Source organism: Sinocyclocheilus anshuiensis, unplaced genomic scaffold (assembly GCF_001515605.1).
Source record: "Sinocyclocheilus anshuiensis isolate Anshui unplaced genomic scaffold, SAMN03320099.WGS_v1.1 scaffold694, whole genome shotgun sequence".
In the NCBI taxonomy this organism is placed as follows: domain Eukaryota; kingdom Metazoa; phylum Chordata; class Actinopteri; order Cypriniformes; family Cyprinidae; genus Sinocyclocheilus; species Sinocyclocheilus anshuiensis.
The window spans coordinates 112,963-135,211 of record NW_015542477.1 but is presented as its reverse complement, the minus strand read 5'-3'; the positions used below and the strand labels follow the sequence as shown (position 1 = coordinate 135,211).

General features: G+C 37.2%; 2 protein-coding genes across 4 annotated transcripts in view; both read left to right on the top strand.

The window, feature by feature from the left end:
• Positions 1-2,811, top strand: part of LOC107693906 (protocadherin Fat 3-like) — a 56,740-nt gene extending 53,929 nt beyond the window's left edge. For all 3 annotated transcript variants that reach the window (XM_016493440.1, XM_016493441.1, XM_016493439.1), the window contains 3 exons: positions 560-598; positions 857-922; positions 2,074-2,811. In XM_016493440.1, coding sequence (XP_016348926.1) covers positions 560-598; positions 857-922; positions 2,074-2,636 — 668 coding nt within the window. In that variant the 3' untranslated portion in view covers positions 2,637-2,811. The remainder of the gene's footprint in view (positions 1-559; positions 599-856; positions 923-2,073) is intronic.
• A 15,165-nt stretch (positions 2,812-17,976) lies between these two features.
• mtnr1bb (melatonin receptor 1Bb) overlaps positions 17,977-22,249 on the top strand; it is a 27,403-nt gene continuing 23,130 nt past the window's right edge. Inside the window, exons 1-2 of the mRNA XM_016493438.1 lie at positions 17,977-18,223; positions 18,331-18,579. Of these exons, the coding sequence (XP_016348924.1) occupies positions 18,384-18,579 (196 nt within the window). The 5' untranslated portion in view covers positions 17,977-18,223; positions 18,331-18,383. The remainder of the gene's footprint in view (positions 18,224-18,330; positions 18,580-22,249) is intronic.

Here is a 22,249-nt window from a genome sequence, read left to right as displayed (position 1 = left end):
TGATCAAATAGTAACTATTTATTTTTAGTTGAATTAAACATTTTAATTTTAATAATTTACTCTTATTAAAATGTATACATTTTCATCTGTTTCTTTGTTATATTTCGGTTGTTAAATGTTTTTATTTATTTAATATTTATATAATAATATTTATTTAATAATATATCCATTACTATTTCATTAAAATAATATAATAATGAATATAAACAACATATGTATTTTAAATGTATTCATTTAATGCAATTTATATCTTACAAATGCATGTTAATATTAATTTTAAATATTTTAAAATATTATTTTATTATTAATCAAATATGAATTAGTTATAATTTTTTTATTCAAATAAAAAAATGTAATTTAACTAATTACTATTAAACTTAACCCTTACGTACAAAAAGAGGGGAAATGATTGAGTAATCATAATTTTCAGTAGTTATGTACTGCTAAAATCTGATTCATTTATACAACATGTTTATACAACAAGGATGTTGAGTAGGTCACATTAAACAAGCTAAACATAAGCAGTGATACATGATGTGTTTTCCTCTTCTCCTAACAGTTGCAGGTCTGGGCGACGTCCAGCCTCACAGTACCCCCTGTGAGTCCTCTTTATGTTTGGTTTATTGTTCCATTTTACTTTAATATCTGTTCCTCTTTTTCACTTGGTCAGACATATTTCTAAACCTTTACATGCATCCCATATTAAAACATTCCATCTTTAATATTTAATCAAGCATGAACAGGCTGATTGTTCTGACTGTTTTGTTTTTGATTTGGCGCTTGTTTATTTGTTTCCATCTCATAACTCATTAAAACGCTCCCCCTGAAACATTTTCCATTTTATGTCTCTACACAGCAAGCCCACACCTCCACTGTGAGGATGAGATATGCGTGGAATTCGTCAAAGAGTATTTTATGAATTGTAAGAGCTTATATCTTCATTAACTGTACTAAACTAGAGATCTTGTGTATTTCAATATCAAGGTTCCATGACAGTTTGCATTTTCTACTGACTTGAAACAAATTCAAGAAAACAACTCGCAGAAAAGAAAGAAAAAAATATTTCATATTTCATAATAATTCATACTACGTTTTTTATTTTATTTTCTATTTAAAGCTCACTTGAGATCAACTCAAGTAAGAGCAAGTGCTCAATTGTTAATAGTTCTTATTATTCTTATTGTTTTTTTTTTGTGGATAATGTGATACATTTTTGATCAATTTAATGTGTCTTTGCTGAATAATTAATAATTAAGTATTAACTTCTTAAAAAGCTAAATAAATAAATGTGACCCTGGACCACAAAACCAGTCATAAGGGTCCATTTTTGGAAATTGAGATTTATACATCATCTGAAAGCTGAATAAATAAGCTTTCCATTGATGTATGGTTTGTTAGGATAGGACAGTATTTGGCTGAGATACAACTATTTGAAAATCTGGAATCTGAGGGTGCAAAAAAAATCCAAATATTGAGAAAAATCACCTTTAAAGTTGTTCGAATGAAGTTCTTAGCAATGCATGTTACTAAGCAAAAATTAAGTTTTGATATATTTACAGTAGGAAATTTACAAAACATCTTCATGGAACATGATCTTTACTTAATATCCTAATGATTTTTGGCATAAAAGAAAAATCGATAATTGTGACCCATAATAATGTATTGTTGTCTATTGCTACAAATATACCCGTGCTACTTATGACTGGTTTTGTGGTCCAGGGTCACAAATAATAATAATAATAATAATAATAAATAAAAGTAGCTAATAATAATAATACAGTACAATAAAGATCTAGTATAAAAAAACAACAACAGCACAAGTACAAGTTAAGCAGAAAAAACTGTTTTCAACATTGATGTTTCTTGAGCACAAAATCTGCATATTAGAATGATTTCTGAAGGGTCATGTGATGCTGAAGACTGGAGTAATGGCTGCTGAAATTGTGTAAAAATTTATGAATATATAAAGTCATACATAAAGTCTTTTACACGTGACATATACTGTATAAATCTGCATTAAATGAAAGTTGCATATGCTCAGGCACTTTCTGATACTCTGCATGTATTTTCCAGCCTACCAATGGCAAACCTCGGAGTGGCTTGACACGTGTCTCCCAGGACTGGAATCACCACCTCGAGACCAGACCCCTACACCACCTCCTCCACCCCTTCCTGCTCCTCCACCTCCCCTGACCCCTACACGGCTAGGCGGCACCCCTATCCACCTGGGCGGCAGCATGCGGTTGGATGGCAGCACTCTATCGCTGCAGACTGGCTACCCGTTACGACGATACCAGGGCCAGAGAGATTTCCGCACGTCACTAACCCTGGACGACAACAACTCGCCTGTATATGAAGAATACCGTCACCCGGATCACTACGACAACGCCTCTACTGTTCACCCGCTGGGTTTTAGCGAGGGCCGATCCAGACCCGACTATCATCACTCCAGCCAGTACCTGCTCTCTCACCCTCCCCTACTGGCCTGGGAGGAGCGTCCGCGTGTCTGGGAGGACACGCACCCCTTCGGCAGCCAGCAGGAGATTGACAGACTGGGCAGGATTTCACTTCAGGCCCAACGCTTGCGTAGTCAGAGCCCAAAGACTTCTTTGTCTGGCATGAGAGAGTATTACTGACCGTTAACTGGACAAAGAGTCCTTAATTACACTGGAAGCTTGTGATCATGCAACTGAGGACTCGACCTGAACATGTGTGCTGATCTGTCAGGAATGGAAAAGTCTGGACTCTCACAGCCTCAACCATACTGTACACTAGTGATTATTCTTCATGTACTTCATTAAAGGAATAGCTCACCCAAAAATGAGAATTCTGTCATCATTTACTCACTCTCTTGTCGTTTCAACTTGTACAACTTTCTGGTGTAGAACACAAAAGAAGTATTTCTCCATACAATGAGAAACTGAGGTCCGAAACAATTGGATTGGAGGTCCAAAATGCATTGGATCCCATTTACTTTATCGTGAAGAATGATTTTATAGACATTCTTCAAAATATCTTCTTTTGTTTTTTACTGAAGAAAGTCACACAGGTTTGGAACCATGTAAAGGTGAGTACATTTTTATTTTTGGGTGAACTATCCTTTAACTAGATGCGTGTGAGAACATTATTAACTCATACTTTTTCATGAGCGCATCTGAAAAACATGATGATAGGGGGTTTGTGTACTAGGTATGCTACTGTGTTTATTGAGAAACCACATATGTTATTGATGGAATCCATATACAGCAGTGGTTCTCAACCAGGAGGCCTCAGCAAACTTACAAGGGTGTCTCAAGATGATTTCAAAATATTTAAAACCAAGATACTGTTCTTTTGACCCCCTCAACATTTTTTTAATTGAAAAACCAGGATTCCTACAGTCTTGGAAAACATGGATATATGAGGCTATTTTAAAAGTGTTATTTCTAGACCTGGAAAACTAAATTAATGGAAATTAGTAAATGCTTAAAATGCCATGAAATAATTATTTTATCAGCTAGAAATTGAGTAAAACATTTAAGAAAAACTGGATATAAAGTCTTAGTTTTAGTAAAAAGTCTTGGGGCCTTTGAATATTGCTGTGGACAATGGGCGACCTTGGAGTCAAAAAGGTTGAGTACTGCTGATATTTATGACTAAGGAAGACCAAATCTTCCAAGTATGTATTTGGACAGCCAGTGTTTTGCTATGACAACAGTCTTGAAGGACAGAGGAAACCTGTTTCATTCTATGGACTATATAGAAGCTGTGGAGAAAAACAAGTTCATATAATTACATTTTTGTCAAAGCTTCAAGGTTTGCAATGTATGCGTACTCAAAATGATTCCAGGAATGAAAGCACACAGATGCATTTTACATAAATGAAGAGCTGTTTATGTAGAGCTGTTTGTATACATGACAGGTACATATTAATCTCTCATCGCACATCTGGCATTTTAGTGCTTTGCTGTTTATGCTGCGGTTTTTGTGATTTTGATTTAGTTTAGGAGGGAGCAATTTTGACACTTCAGAAACATCCGTTAATTGTTTAGAATGTTATAGACTTACTGTATGTTGAAGAAAAAGGTTCTCATTAAGGTTGCTTTGAAGTTGTGGCTAATGGGATTTTTTTTTCACACTATGCTTATTATATCTCTGTTTTCCTTCATCCCCAGTAGCCCATATACAGTATACAAATCATACTGAAAATCTACATCTGAAATTTTACTGGGATTATGACATAAATATTATTTTGTTTGTCCTTGATAAATATTTTAAATATATTTAATACCTCATTTTAGTGATCATGCATAGACTTTTTTTTATTGTTTTTATAGTGCCTTTGTAGAGTCCATTTTACAAGTCATTTTACAAGGCATGATAAGCAAATAGGAAAAAGCATGAAGACTGTTTTATTTAATTTTATATTTAGTTTGTTTCTGTAAACAAACCAGAGAATATTTGATTAAAGCAATAAATCTGATTATTTTAATGGTTTTCAGGATGACCCTGTGGGTCAGAGGTTCTGATGATCTGTGTTGTGCTCATACATGTTAATATTGTCCATTTAATGTGTAGAAATCACCTTGTATGTATGAATAAAATGCATTGTCCAGTGTAAAATAAAAAAGAACTACAGCTACCATAATATGTCATCTTTACATTGATTTAACAAGTATATCTCAGTAGTAAAGATGTTTCGGCACAAATGCACATCACATAATCTTTTCATGGCTATACAATTACGTAAGTCATATTTATGTCATTCTTCTAAGAGAGAAGCATCTGTTCACTGAAAAACACCACTCACAGTTCCTTTATGCAAATTTATGTGATTTTACAATTGATGAAAATTTCTACTCCTATTAAAATCCTCCTGATTGACACTTAATTGAACGGTTAGACTGACGTTATCACACATAATGAGCTAAACAAATCTTTGCACAAGCCAATCTTCCTTGTGCACAACAGAAAGCCACAAGAGTACAGTTGAAGATAACAGCGTTATACACAATGTTCCAGTTTTTTATACAGTAGTTACATCATTGTTTGTGTTCCATCTTTTGTGGTAGAAGTGCACAAAAGGCCACTCTTTCCAAATTTCCAAATGCATTATTTGTGCGTTTAAAGAAACAACTGTACAGGAGACAACACAATCCGATTGCATGATTCAAAGCTTGTTTATGGGCAAGGTTCCAGGAATCCGGCTTATATGATCGAAACATAATGACGCTTTCATTTCTGGGCCTTTTCTCTATATGGGGACTTCTCCAAGATTACATTGGTTTCATCAGAGATGAGGTTTTGTAAACACTGTGTTTCTGTGTGTTTATGCTCTGGGTGTATCAGTGAGCATGACCACTTTTTCTTTTCAAGTTTGAAAGTGTGCTGTTCAAAACTGCAGTAAAATATATTTAGTGTATTATCTTTTTTAAATTACTTTGGCCCTGAGTCAGTTAGGTGGGAGGTTAGAAAAATGGGTTACATGGCCAGCTGAACCTGCATTCACACTATGATACTTTCAACACACTATCATAGCAATTCGGAACTATTTTATATGGAAGCCTGTTGCCGCCACAGAATAAAAAAATAAAGTAAATGCAACTTTTTTTCTTACAATTCTGACAATTCTGACTTGCTATTCTGCATGGTGTTAACTCAGAATTCTGAATTATTCTTACAGTTACCAGTTTACGCCTCACATTATGAGTTTATATCTTGCAATTCTGACTTTTTTGGTTCTGCCATAGAATTAATAAATTGAAAAAAAGTCATTTTAACTTTTTCTGACAATTCTGACTTTTCCTCATAATTGCGAGCTTGTATCGCACAATCTGATTTCTCATTTCAGAATTGCAATTCAGAGTTTATATCTTGTAATTCTTACATTTTTATTTTCAGAGTTGCACAAGAAAAGTAATAATTATGAAATATAAACCCTGACTTGTGTGAAAAAAAGTCAGAATGGTAAGATAATAAGTGACCTTTTTATCTTGTGGTGGAAACAGTCTTCCATAATTTTACTGTTTTGGCAAATAACTGCCTATTTTATATGAATTTATATATGACCTGCTGTTAGCGGTTAGGTTTTTTCTAAAATCATACATGTCCGTTTTAATCACATTGTACGAAATAATATGAAATCTCCACCTCATAAAATAGTCAGGTTTTATCATGAGATTGGGTTGGATACTTGTGTTTTATTGGACATTGCGCAAATTCACAATAAGATCACAAAATCGCTTAATTAAAAATCGTTTAATTTCCACCTCTTCACAATAGGCTATCTCTATTTTCCATAGTCTCTCTCTCTCGTGAGTGAAGCAATTTCACTGCTTTCCAAAATTATGCCAATCACATTCTAGCACTGAAGACTGATGGGTAATTAAGCCTAAACACAGTGGATCCACAAGGTCAAACCGCTACAATCTCACAGCTGAGTCGACTTCCACTAAATCAAACGCGCAACGCAGAATGCAAGGAGGATAATTTATGAGGAAATGAAACTAGACGTAATCCCTCTGAATTAATACTGGTGTTTACATCTTTAAGTATACCCAACCACTAGAGAATCCACACTCCTTCAGTACCATTTCCTTTGACTTTTAAAACAAGTGAGAGCAAGCCGTTGGACTGACAGAAAGACGGCTGGTTATATAAGGAGTGGGTGAGAGATGCTGGATTATCGTTCCCCTGTTTCTGCTCGGAGACACGAGAGAGTTAGGGGTGATTATACCCACACAGTCTACTGAATAATACACAGATTAGACACACTACCCAAGCCTCATCTCCATGAAAAACAGCTGCCTTTGCCTCTTCTGACAATTCTGACTTGCTATTCTGCATGGTGTTAACTCAGAATTCTGAATTATTCTTACAGTTACCAGTTTACGCCTCACATTATGAGTTTATATCTTGCAATTCTGACTTTTTTGGTTCTGCCATAGAATTAATAAATTGAAAAAAAGTCATTTTAACTTTTTCTGACAATTCTGACTTTTCCTCATAATTGCGAGCTTGTATCGCACAATCTGATTTCTCATTTCAGAATTGCAATTCAGAGTTTATATCTTGTAATTCTTACATTTTTATTTTCAGAGTTGCACAAGAAAAGTAATAATTATGAAATATAAACCCTGACTTGTGTGAAAAAAAGTCAGAATGGTAAGATAATAAGTGACCTTTTTATCTTGTGGTGGAAACAGTCTTCCATAATTTTACTGTTTTGGCAAATAACTGCCTATTTTATATGAATTTATATATGACCTGCTGTTAGCGGTTAGGTTTTTTCTAAAATCATACATGTCCGTTTTAATCACATTGTACGAAATAATATGAAATCTCCACCTCATAAAATAGTCAGGTTTTATCATGAGATTGGGTTGGATACTTGTGTTTTATTGGACATTGCGCAAATTCACAATAAGATCACAAAATCGCTTAATTAAAAATCGTTTAATTTCCACCTCTTCACAATAGGCTATCTCTATTTTCCATAGTCTCTCTCTCTCGTGAGTGAAGCAATTTCACTGCTTTCCAAAATTATGCCAATCACATTCTAGCACTGAAGACTGATGGGTAATTAAGCCTAAACACAGTGGATCCACAAGGTCAAACCGCTACAATCTCACAGCTGAGTCGACTTCCACTAAATCAAACGCGCAACGCAGAATGCAAGGAGGATAATTTATGAGGAAATGAAACTAGACGTAATCCCTCTGAATTAATACTGGTGTTTACATCTTTAAGTATACCCAACCACTAGAGAATCCACACTCCTTCAGTACCATTTCCTTTGACTTTTAAAACAAGTGAGAGCAAGCCGTTGGACTGACAGAAAGACGGCTGGTTATATAAGGAGTGGGTGAGAGATGCTGGATTATCGTTCCCCTGTTTCTGCTCGGAGACACGAGAGAGTTAGGGGTGATTATACCCACACAGTCTACTGAATAATACACAGATTAGACACACTACCCAAGCCTCATCTCCATGAAAAACAGCTGCCTTTGCCTCCAGACAGACACACACACACACACACACACACACACACACACACACACACACACACACACACACACACTCACGTTCTGGCACTGTGGATGTTAAACACACCACTTTGGAACAGATGCTGCTGGTATACATCACAAGTTTATAACACCACGCGCCAGAAACAGAGACGTACTGACAACAGAGGCACTTTACAGAGCACTCAGTTGTGCCAAATTCTCCCTTTTTGTCTTTTGCTGACACATGTAGCTATATAGAAAATCTTCCCAGACTGTTTAAATGGGGAAATTGTTCATTTTATGAGGGGATAATTGGGAAAAGTTTCTCCTACATTTCAGACAACAACAAAACTCGAGGAAACTTAAGACAAAGTCAATGTGAATATGCTTATATTGGTAGGCTAATTACTTTATGATTGTTAGAGGAGGCTGAGCAGAAGGATTCAGAAATTAACTATTCAGTTGTTTCTCATTGGCTGCATCCCTTATGAAAATTAACAATGGTTTATTATAGTAAAAGTGTAGTAACCATGTATTTTGGCGTATTGATTACCATTTGTATATCCACAATTTTACTACAAAAACATGGTTAAGCTATGGTTATAGTGCAGCAAAACCATGATTAATTTGTGGTTACCATGGTTTTATTTGTGGTAAAACCATGGTTAATGTTCGTAATGATTTCCTCATTCGAAATATGAATGATTAGGCTATGTGGATGAAATTAAATGTAGCATTTGATTTTTAATATAACTCTGCAAAAATAAATACAATTAGGCCTACTTGAATATAGATTGGTACATTTTATTTAACATGATTCAAGAAAATGGTCTCATTTACTCACAGTGCGTATACAAATAGGTGCATAAAGCATTTTACAAACATCATGATTTACCAGTAACTTTCTTACTAAAATGTATTCTAAATTTACGAAAAATTTAGGATCCACACATATGCCCACATACTGTGGGCGGCCTTATAATTGTGTTACTCGTAAACTAGAGCTGCTATAGGCAGGGCTGCATTAAGACCTCACTGGGCCCTGGGGCTATGATTTTAGAGGAATAGTTCACCCAAAAATGAAAATTCTGTTGTTGTTCTAAACTGGTATGAGTTTCCCTCTGCTGTTGAACGCAAAAGAATATATTTGGAACAATACTGGTAACCAAACAAACAAACAAAACCACTATTGGTGTCAGTGGGGACCAGAAACTTTCTGGTTATGAACATTCTTCAAAATATCTTCTGTTTTGTTGAGGAGAACAAATAAATTCATACAGGTTTAGAACAACTTGAGGGTGTTCTTCTGCTCTATTTTTGGGTGAAGATCATATAATTCCAGGATCTCAAATTGCCTACTACTACACATGCTTTATTAACGTTCATGTAAGACACAACTGACTGTGTTGACGAGGATACTCGCAAAGACTGGCATTTTGACACATAACTATGTGTATTTGAACGTTTAAGCACAAGGCGCGAAAAAGAACTCAAGTTTAGGCAGGCGCTGTATCAGGCTGAAACCGTCTTAACGCGTGCATTTACCAACAAGAATTCTGCCCCGCTGCTTAATGTCCATGAATAGTTTAAAACCATTTGTTTTTAAACCACAATGCTTAAAACGCGTTTAAACTTACATCATGACACGCAAAACGATTGACATTTTTCTACCGGGTTATTTCCCAAACCTTAAGCGAATATATAGAGTTTGTTCAAACACAAAAAGCCAAATACGTCATCCATCAAGTTAATAATCAAACTAACCTAAAATCTGTGTGGACGATGGCGCTATTTTTATCTGCTCCATGTGCCCGGCCCCGGTCCACTTGCTGTTTCACAACTTCTACTCCATCATCATCTTTAGTAAAATAACCTGATAGCTGGGGATTTTACTGACTGTTTTATCTGCTGTTTGTCTTTTACGTTTTTTTTTTTTTTTTTATCCCCTCTCTCACAATTTTTTAGAATAGCTGACATTTTTACTAATCGAAGATTGTTCTTTGTGTGACCATTTCCAGATTATGCCAGAACAAAGTGAAGAGTGGAGGTGAATGCGGACATCAGTGGCAGCGATCACCTGATAGATACGTGTACAGTTCGTTCAAAAGTCAAATACAGAATAAATGCATTTGATTGGTAAACCAAATTCAAACGTGACGTTTCAATATCTAATGGCAATACATGGAATTTAGGCAAAGCTCCACTAAATAATAGAGCTAATAAGTGGGGGCGTGGTGGGGCTTTGGCTATTGGCGCTTCAGTCAATCTACTCCACAGCCAATCACGGGCCCCCTCGTTGCTCGGGCCCTGGGGCTTCAGCCCCACCTAGCCCTATTGTTAATCCGGCCCTAGCTATAGGTTTCTCTATAACACAGCAGATACGCGCACAGCTGGCTAATGAGAGGTCTGTAATCTGGGTCTGTATATAGGGTGTTTATTGTGTTTGACCTGGTTTTGAGGGTGACACACTTGACATTGCTAGAGGTTCTTGCTGCAAGCTCGTCTTTACAGAGCAGTATTTGCTTGCCGAGAGTGACGGAAGGTTGTGGGGAAAGCCCGAATATAGAGATGGTTTGGCCGTGTTTTATGCAAATGACTAACAGTGGCTCTGTTAGAATACTCCAAATTCATTAACATTACAATGAGGTTAATAACAAACACGTGTTGTGAATTAAGCATATTTTCGTTCGTTGTTCTCCTGTGCGTACAAACACAAAATATTATTAGTGAATGAGATCCGTTGTGAATTGTTTGTGAACCACACTCTCTATCCTTCTCCCGTTAGCGGTCGACAGTTGAATTATCCGCAAAATGTTTCGTAAACCACACATTTATTTTTTACCTTACTAAACTGACCAATAATGGAAGGTCAAATTACACAATTGAAGATTTGGAAGTTTTTTTTTGTTTTTTTTTAGGGTGGCATGTTGAAATAAAAAATGCGTTTTTCTGCATTTACAGCCAATCAGCTTTCCGTATCACTTTAGCATCATCAAGCATGCTAGATTGTGACATTTAGCTAAACTATGGCTGGCCTGGAAGCCAAATCACTTAAAGGGGTCATATGATGTTGCTAAAAATAATATTATGTTGTGTATTTGGTGTAATGAAATGTGTTTATGCGGTTTAAGGTTCAAAAAACACATTATTTTCCACATACTGTACATTATTTTTTCTCCTCTATGCCCCGCCTTTCTGAAACGCGTTGATTTTTACACAGCTCATCGGTCTGAAAAGCGAGGTGTGCTCTGATTGGCCAGTGAATATTTGGGTTGAACTGTTCTGGAACAGTGCTGTAAATACAACTTAACCACTGATTTCTAGTGATTTTCTCTTTTGGAAGACCAAACAAAGTAGTTTCGCTTTCACAACGAAACACACGGCGGGCTAGAGTGAGCGGTGGCGGGCGGGCTGAGTGAGAGGAGGCCGGTGAGCTTGAGAATGCCGCGGCTGGCGGGCTTGCGGCAACCACATGTGACGACCCCGGGCTGGACTCTGCTTCGTCCACGGTGAAAGCCGATCCGGCGATGCACAGCACAAAGTTGATGTATTTCCTCAGCGACCAGCACGCTCCAGGCATGACGACGCGGATATCATCCTCTTTTGGAAGGCCAAACAAAGTAGTTTTGCTTTCACAACGAAACACACAGCGCCTTCACGACATGGCGGCAGCAACAATACTACAGCGAGAATAAAAGTTACGCCTTCTTTCTTTGCGTGAACATTTGGCCGGCGTTATGCAAATCTTCCCACATCGTGACGTAGATATGTGGGGGCGTGTTAGAACGAGCCGTTTTAGGTTGGCGTGGTCGACTCTTAACTTTTATAAAAAAATATCTCTTTGGATTTGAGACTATAGTCTTTGCAACTTTACAGATGACTTTAGTCTTTGCAACTTTACAGATCTTCTTTATGCACCAAGAGCTTGTAACACTTCAACGAGAAAGGAAAAATTGAAATTGCATCATATGACCCCTTTAATGATCACAAAACGTTCTCATAACAGTTCTAAATGAAGCTACAGAAGTGTCAACTATTATGTCTATGAGAGTCTGTGTTTATAAATGGTCCCAGTTGAATTAATGATTCAATGACTTGCTCTGACATGCTGTGTTAGTGTGTAAGATAATGATTATTTTTAAGCTACATTATAAGCACTCAGGCTGGGAAATGGCATTCTCTTTGCTGATAAATAATTGTTACATAATATCTATTTGTTTCAAATTATCATCAGATCATGAATAATTCCACAGACAATATAAAAGGCATGCTTGAGGCTAGTTTGGATTATGTTGTTCTGTTATTCTTTGTTTTGCACTTTCTGTCTGATAGGCTTTTAGCTTGGAGCCATGTTCCAGCTTGTAAATAACTTCAGCTATTCAAACGAATCCAAACGACTCCATGGTATCCTTAAATAACCAAAGTAAGATACATGGCAATTAATCCAGGCATAATCGTATTTGCATTTGACCAAAGTTTTTTTATGCTTATTTCATTTCTCACTAGCACACAGCCTGCAGTCAGTGTTACACACTAATTGACAAGATGGGTCCAGTAAAGCACAGTCCTGTTCTATGACAGGATGTACGCATTCACTTGTTTGTTCACATAAAAATGATCTTTTCTGAACAGCACTTTTGACAAAAATCCTGGAGATTGCGGAGCAAAAATGAATAGCAGCCCATTACCTTTCACAAAGCAGTTGTCCTGATTTGCTCTTCACGGCTAGGTTTGGGTTACGGATTCATATAAGAAAAAAATAACTGCATTGCAATGATTCAGTGCCTGTGACACCAATTTCCCACTTTTTCCCCCCTGAATCTGCCTGTTTAGTCAGCCTATCTATAAATAAGTGGCAGGTTATTAGTGTCAATCATGGATTTCCTACATACTCCTGTTTACCTCAAAGGTACGACAGCTCTAAGCTCACTGAACATGAGGGTCAAGATCTGAATTCAGTTCTAACACTTTAGCTCCGTTCCAAAATATAGTGAAGTACCTTGCTTTCTACTGCCTACAGGCAGCATCCTATAGCTGAAATGGAACTTCGTATAAGACTCATTTTGAACACACTGCATAAGCAATTCACCTGAAGTGCACAGGAGAGTTTGACAACTAGTATAGTGACAATTTTCTCACTTTGTTCACCATCTTTTTCCACTGAGCTTGTCACAGTGAATTTATTATGGGTTTGTTTGCTTAGTGACAATTCATTTGCCTTACAGTTTGGTGAGAAATTCTAAAAGGCATGCAGTATAAAGCCTCATTTATGTGCAGAACATGTTTTTTTGCATTTAAAAAAACATAAGACACAGTGCAGTGGAATGGGAAAAAACTGCAATGTCTAGAGACGCATTTTTTAAATGTTAAAGTACCATAAGCAAAACGGTCAAACATGTCCGACTAGCATTTTTACATAGAGAATCAGAAAAAATGCAAGGTGCAGGGTAATGGAATAAATAATCAAAAGGTCCAGAGACACATTTTTTAAAAGTACACCATTTTTATAACACGACACATGCAAAAATTTAAACATGTTTGCATAGAGACGTTGCTATCAAACGAAAAAGCTGCATAGTAGAATGCAAAGCCACGAAATGCAGGGAAGTGGAATTAAAACTAAAGCAAGGTCTAAAGAACTTTTTTTAAAAGCTGAACTTATTTTCATTTGAACACCGTGCTTTTAGAATAATGTAATGTGCAAGATACAAAAGACACAAAACCCAGCACAATGATCAAATGTGTCCATCTGGTGCATGTTTACATAGAAAACAATAGAAAAGCACAAAAACAAATGAAACATTGAAATTGAAAAGCAGTGTAGTGTGTGAACAGCTCCTGTGTATGCATTTAAAACAGCCTTTGCATGACGAGATATAAAATTCTCTTTGGGAAAAAAAAAATCTATCTCTCTTTCTTTTTTGATTAGTGTAAATGGGATCAGAGCACATGTTTTCTGCTCTTGTGTTTAAGTCCTCTACAGATAGCAGTCTTCCCATTAAACTGATATCCTGCAGTGATGGATATCCATGTACCAGTGTGATTCAGCTTGAGAACACTGAGTCTAATCATCCCTATTATCCAATGCATTTCCTCAGTCTCTAGGGGTTGTGCTTAAAAACAATTGATGATTATGCTGAAAAAACATAGGTAGTGCAGCCAACCCTTGGTGTTTATGCGATAAAATGCTTAATTAATACATTACAGTGTGAAAAAGTCTCCAACAGATGCTTGTGGTGAGTTGAAAGGCACGGCACTGTTGCAAACACAGCAGAAACAATTGCTTTATGTGTTACGTCTGCAAATTTCATACGCAAGAACTGCCTTGTTTTCTCTATTTTAACAGCTTGTGAAGACTGAAGTATAGAGCACAGTTCAGACACTCTTCAAGCTTCCCACATTTTCTTTGAATATACCACTTGCCGAGCTGTCTCAATTCAAGTCTTTATGCTACTTTGTAGTGGGAATGATGAAGAAAAATACCCTGAGGATATTTTCAACAGACCCGAGTGTCCATGGGTGAGAAGGCTTAGATCAGTGCAGAGTAATTACACATGCTTCCTTCCAGTATTACTGAACTCTGTAGGGTTGAAGAGGGACAGAGGGAAATAACATGCTTTTGCCGTGTCAGACTGTCATGCCTGTCAGTGATATTTTATGATGATTATCTATAATGAACAGCTAATAATTAAACAAGTATGATTTGACCCAAAGATGTCACAAATGGCAGCTGATTGGCTGGTGCAGGACCTCTGGAAGTGGAGAAGCTGGAGCCTGCAAATTTGCTTACGGACCATTTCAGACATTCTCTGTAGTCTCATTTAACCACTTGTTAGCAACCGCCTATTTCAAGACAAGTGCTTTAAAAATCACATAATAGTTGTCAGAATAAAACATAAACATATTTTGAGCTTGTGTTAACTGCAAACCTTACATCAGGCATTTATCCACAAAATTACTTTCCATTGACTGACTTCTGGACAAAGGAACCAGAAGTGCTAAAATGCTAGCTTTTTGGGGGGGTGTTTTATATTGTAAAAATAAGTAATCCCTGTGGCACTCTTGGACACACAGCCTTTTGTGGGTGAGGTAAGAACTGAGGTGGTGGGAGGATTCTTGAAAATGATTTTTATGATTCATGTTATGACTCTATGGTGATGTTCCTTCTTATGTGGCAGTCTACCTCACAAGTATTATGTATTTGTCAACTGCTCCTCAGTTGACTTCTTCACTTAAGAGTAAAATTATACCTGATGTTGTCTTCACAAGTCAATGAAATACAAAATGACTAAAGTAAAGTAAAGTAGCACAAAAGTAAAAAGTAAAAATATAAATAATATAAAATCACTATTATTCATTACCCAACTGAACTATTCACACAGAACAAACAATGCATTTGTGAGTGCGTCATTCATTACAACATGAATTGTATTTGTATAATTTATTTAACATTATTATGCACCTCTTTCTTAAATATTATAATTCAGTAAGCTTTTTTCCCTGTGATACTTCCATCAACATGTATGCAACATTTTTGCTTTCAACCAACTAATGATGATGCTGAAAGAAAATGCACCTGCCCTACTGTTGCTATAGTTACAAAAGTAACTTTAACCCCCATATAATTGACTACCGGTAAAAAAAAATAAAAAAATAAAAACGCGAGCTATGATTTCAGGTTTGTTCAGTTTTCTGACTAGTAATCATTGTTGTAACTTTTTTAGTGCTATTCCTTTTAAAATATGTTGTCATAGAGTGTACATTTTAGCAGACAACATTCAGTCAACAACATTCAGTTCAAGAGTTTTTTTTTCTTCATTCAGCTGAACTGAATTTATTGATTAGATAGAAAGTAGTTTTAGAGATATGCTATTTTGACATGGTATTTTTCCATCTACCCTATTAATAAATACATGTTTTACCCGTTCATGCAATAGTATGACCAGAGCTGGGTAGTAACTGATCTCGAATCACGCTCGCGGAAAGCGCTTGAGAAACAGTGTCTCTTTACGCTTTCAACTAGTTTTTCAACTAGCGCACCGCATTACTCACTTGAAATTATCATTCATGTTTTCATAACCGCTGGCCAAATTCAAAAACGAAACTTAAATTAAATCATCTCTGACATGCAATAGTATGACCAGAGCTGGGTAGTAACTGATTACATGTAATCTGGATTACGTAATCAGATTCAAAAAATTATGTACTTGTAATTAGATTAAATAAGTACATTTAAAAATTCTCGTAATCAGACTAGTTACATTTTTATTGATTACATGATTACATATCATTCATGCAATAACAATAAATTATTCATAATTTATTGATTCTCTCTAATTCGTCTCTTTCATCTTTTAAATGTTCCTTTCTAAAATAGCCTAACAATTATACAGTATAGGCCTACACTCAGAAAGACTTCCAGTTTTGTGGACATTCACACAAAAACCAGTCACTAGTCAGGTGGTACACAGCATTTGACCACAAAATTTACAAAAATCATTTCAGGTTTAAGAAGTGTTTCAACGTTGCATCAACTACTGATGAACACATTAATTTTCATTTGAATTATCTTTCAGTGGATTATTTAACCATGTGTTACTATATCTTTGGAAGGCTTTTGTCTTTCAAACAGATTAAAATGCACAAATTCACATTATTTCTTATTTACAGTACATGTAATGCAGACATTCCTAAACTTTTCTGTCATCTGAACCTCTTTCACCTAATATTGCCTATTTAAAAGTCAAAAGTAATCTAAAAGTAATCAGAAAGTAGTCTGATTATATTACCTAAAATGTGTAATGTAATGGGTTACTAACTACAATTTTTGTCAAGTAATATGGAATCAGTAACTGAGTACTGAGTAACTGAGTACTATTTGCAGCTCTGAGTGTGACTTATTTGGGGTTCAATTTTGTTTTAATGTCCTTTGTGATGTAAAAAAAATAAATAAATAAAATAATAATAATAATTAGCACCTTGACCTCATAGGCTATACTTTAAGGCATGTCCATTTAAAGTCCACATGAAACAGAAGTTGCTGCCGACTTTATTTCAGTATGGTGACGTATTTCCAACTGAATAAACTAAAATTAAATCATCTCTGAGAGCAAGGGGGCCCCCTGGTGTTTCGGGGGCCCTACGCAGCTTGCGTATTTTGTGTATAGGGAGGATCAGCTCTGCATGCGGACCCTAAAGGATTAGTTCACTTCAAGAACAAAAATGTCCTAACAAATGACTTACCCCCATGTCATCCAAGGTGTTCATGTTTACTTTATTTCAGTATGGTGACGTATTTCCAACTGAAACGGAATATTGAATAGAGGGTGTGGTTTTATTTTTGCTCCTCCTCTCCACCTCTCACTTGCAGCAAACTAACGGTTGGAGGGGCGTGGTTAAGCATATTTTGCTCAAGCCAACGCCCAATCAGTCAAACTGATGTCATCAGAGAAGGAATGCCATTCCAGAGTGGAAGCAAATGATCATATTTTGATTAAGATTACCAAGACAAACTATTTTTTCTAGTGGATTAACTAATTGTTCACCTTACAATATTGTAAATACTGATTTCATGTGGACAGTGCCGATCCAATGACTTACCCCCATGTCATCCAAGGTGTTCATGTTTTATGGAGAAAAATCCTGGAATGTTTTCCTCAAAAACCGTAATTTCTTTTAGATGTCACCACGTTTAGTACATTTTGGTTACCTGACAAAACTCACCTTTTATACAAATATATTACACACACACGAGGTGTAAGCACATCCACCCTTGTGCCTCAGGTTAGAAGCGCGCAGGGGTTGTTATGACAACTCCCGCGCAAATAAAAGATGCGCTGCGCAGTGTGTGATTTGTCTCAGCTCTGAGCGCGAGCCAATCATCTGGCCAGATTCCCCTCTGATCACGCGCTGGATTTACAATTCCGAGCAGCTGCTTTACAAAATAACTTGGAGCGAACGTAACGGTCGCCATGGGGCAACACGGCGCCAAGACTTTCCAGTTCCTTAGCAGTTTTAAGGTGAGGGGGAAGCAAGCTGAACATTTGTGCTAGACAAACAACTGAACTACAAGACAGAAAAGAGTTTGAGGTGCTGAAAAGATGTTGAGACGGACTCTATCTCGTATTTCTTGAGAGAGGGATGAGAGGAGCGTGGATCAACCAGAGGCGAAAGACATTTATGGCTCAACTGTTCACAACTTCTGCTTTAAGCCATCTGGAATGACTCGCTTTTTACAAGTATGGAAAATACAAATAGAAATAAATCATACAATCTGTTCAAGTACAAATGCGTTTTGTTTAACATGCGCAGTACGTTCTTACGTTTTTTCTCTTTACTTCCACAGGTCGCGTGAATAACTTTTAACAAACCAAACCTCAGAGAACAAGTTGGTCCGGGATGCCAGACAATATCGCTTTTCTGACGAACAGCACAGATTTGGGGCACGTCGGTCGCGCGTTGGGTTCGAGCGCGCGCCCCGCCTGGGCAATAGCGGTGCTGGCCAGCGTGCTGATCTTCACCACTGTGGTGGATATTTTGGGTAACCTGTTAGTCATAATTTCGGTGTTCAGGAATCGGAAACTGAGAAATGCTGGTGAGCTTTCATTTATCTGGCTGGACTATGCGCACTACATTCGCGCGCTGTTCATTGATGTAGCGCTTTACGTGCCATTAGGCTCAAGTGTTGAATGGGGATACAGATAATGAATAATGTACTGAATGAAGTAATTAGTCGACTTGTTTCCCCTTTACTTGACAAGAATCTCCTTTGACATGCTGCCTTAGGTGTAAATTATGCATGGTGAAAAAACGCCCTTCTACTCTTCTATCTCTACACATATTTGCCTGTGTGGTTTAAGAGTTTTGAGCTAAATGTAAACTGTTCACATTTAAGTGTAACTATTTATCTCACTTTTGACTTATTGACTTGTTTACCAACATCATAGTGTTTAGTGAAGGATTACTTTATAGCAATAACAAGAAAATGGTTTGAATTTGGCAAACATTTTATGTAACCATTCCAACCAAACAGCAAAAGTCAGCCTTTTTTTAAAGTATGCAATTTAATCAACAGCTGAAAGTTTGTTTGAATTCAAATGCAACATTTTAGTACTGAATATGTTCATGCATAACGAAATTGAGGCTTCCAGCAACCATATAAAAATTTTTTGTCACTCACAAGTTCGTTTTTGTGGAGAAACTCCTTGTTTCAGCATTTTTAAGTCTGAGCTTTTGGTAGTGTTAAGTTCACTTCACCTTGACCATGTCATGAAAAATTTACAGCGGCTTATCGCTCTCAGCAGTATGGGCTTCAAATACTTTTGACTGTAGTTTGGCATAATTGGACGTGTACATCAGTGAAATCTGGCACCCTCCTGAGCCTTATTAGACCCTTTATTTAATTGTAAATGGATGTGTTTGATGATTTTAAATTGATGTTAAATCTAATTACCCACTTGAATGACCCCTAACAATGCATTGTGTTTTTACACATAATCCTGTCTAAAAAGTGTTTTTGGGAACAACTGTTGAACTATGATGTCACTCTGTGGTGCAACTGTGGTTGTACTTGTGATGTGTGACACTGAGGGATTCAGAGGAGAGACAGATTTCATCTCTTTCAGTGCCTGTGACAATATGTGTACGTATGTTTGTGAGGTTATTCCACACACCGCTGATGCAGTTGATTGGGACTGCATTCAGAACCCCTTGACAGTTTGTGCATCTGCAGGGACATAAACGTGGAGAGCGCTCGCACAAGAGCGTACTTCAAAGCTCATGCTTTTTCGCATTGAGCAAGAGTCAGACCTGTCTGTTTCAAAGGCGCACTGACAGTCTTATATCAGCCTGTGTCTGATAGACACTCCTGACTCTCTCTGCCCTCCCCCTCCAAAGCAATTCAAGCACATGAAGGTGGCATCAACGGCTCATTAGAATGAGTATGAATGCTGTCAGATTTTGTGCATGGTCCACCCCCCCTGATGGCCGTGGCGACTGCCTCTGTCTTCTCGCCTCTCGCCTGAGTGGATTTTCTGTGAAGGAGGAGAATATATTCCTTCGTCTTTCAGCCCTTTGTCATTACCAGGGCCAATCAGGCATCTCACGCAAGCAATAACACTGTCACTAACACCCAAAGAAGCATTAAAGCAGCAAGGAATGCCACACGGATCTTTAGTGGTGTGTGCTGTGTGAACTAACAAGGGCAGAGAGCTGAGAAACGACAGAAACTGAAAGACTCGTTCTCCAAACGATTCTGCCAAAGTGTATTCGGAAGTAAAATCGTATGTTCCCAGAATCCCGTTTGCAGATTCACCGCGTAATCACCCCGTGCATGTGAAGTGCGGACATAAAAGATTTATGACTGGTAAAAATCTCAGTCTTTTACGATAACGAATCACATTCTGATGAGAGGGTGGGTATGAAAGAGACTGTATAAAAAGACTCTTCTCTCCATGTCTTTTGCTTCTCCATTTTTGTTATGTAGAACAGATGCCATGCTTTATTAGTCAAACTTCCATGTCGAGTTCACATTTGAGGAATAGTTCATCTACAAATTTAAATTTGCTGAAAATGAACTAATCTTCAGGCCATTCAAGATGTAGATGAGTTTGTTTGTTCATCCAATCAGATTTGGAGAAATTAACATTACATATATTCACCAGTGGATCCTCTGCAGTAAATGGGTGCCGTCAGAATGAGAGTCAAAACAGCTGATAAAAGCATCACAACAATCCACATCTAATTAACATAAAATAAAAAGCTGCATATTTTTACTAAACAAATTCATTATTAAGACGTTTTTAACTTCAAAACCATTGATTCTGGCTAAAATATGAGTCTTCTATCCATAATATTGCTTTCTCCAGTGAAAAAGTCATCTCTATCTGAGTCAGGAGAGAAATATGCACAGGTCAAGCACCGTTTACAACTGAAAACATGCTGTTCTAAACAAATGTGTCTGTGGATTTTGAGAGGACAACATGGGATGGGCTTTTATTGTGGATAATGGATAAACAGCTTTTCGTGTCACAGCTTGATAATTGATTATTGCTACCTGATCTCATGGCAAAAACGTACCTGGGGGCACTTTTTCGCGAGACGCGAAATGCGTACCAATAAGTGCATATCACTGCAGTTTCCAAAAGAAATTAACACTAGCCCTCTGATGCATGAATTATTAAATCACAAATGGAATCGTAGACAACACTTTGGGGGTTCGCCAGTTGGTGGTTGGGACATGATGCTACATCTTAAATGGTTCAAAATGGCTTCCAAATAGCTGTCCACTGTAGTGACCACGATGCATCAGAGGGCTAGTGGCAGTAAAACTCCAACACTTTTTATTCCTTTTTACACAAATTTACAGAGTTTTGATTAATAAAGCATAATTTTCTCACAGTTACTTCAAGAATATTACGTTATGACTTCAAAACAATTTTAATATGCTGGGAGATTTGAAAACTGATGCTTTTGAATGTTAGCATCGTACAAATCCAGCTTCATATCTATGGGTTTTCATCGACGGTTGGTTTGTTCGGTAGTACTTGAGATGTGAGGAGCTCCGTTGAATCCCGTGTAACTACGGTGCGACAAAACAGTTCAAATCTGCATATAAGGAAATTCAAATGGCACGGTTGCATCAACAAATGCGTTTTTATATCAGTTTTGCATTTGTTAACACTATGGGGTAGGTTTAGGGTTGGGTTTGGTGTCGGTCATATTTCCAACACGATAGAGCATTAACTTTTAGCGACAGTCCCCAGATATTTTAATTCTGAACCGCCGCAATACGTACCTAAAGCAACATAATAAAAACACAGCAATACGTACCTATATCAACGTAATTAAAACGTGCCAGGGTTCACGTATTGAACCTGTGTTTTAGCGCCACTCAGTGGACATTTCTCTTTGAAACTGCAGCGAAACATGCAGTAAGGTACGTAAAAATGGTGTTGCTGAAAAGTACCCAGAGGTACGTATTTTTATGAGAGCAGGTTGAAGACAATCCTGGCCTCCCAAATCTCTGCCATGATGCAGTTGACAATACTACACTTCAGTGTTTATCCACCGCCCACCCAAAGCTCAGTTCATAAGGAGGTTTGGTATTGATTGTCTTTCACTGCATCCATGTATGCAGTAAGTACAAAGAGCAGTTTCCCTTTATTTTTTCATTACGCCCAATGCCCTGGTGCAGTGTTTCAAGCATGCAGTTGACATTTCTCCAGACACAAATACGATTTTTATGGCTGTTCTGTTAGAGATCC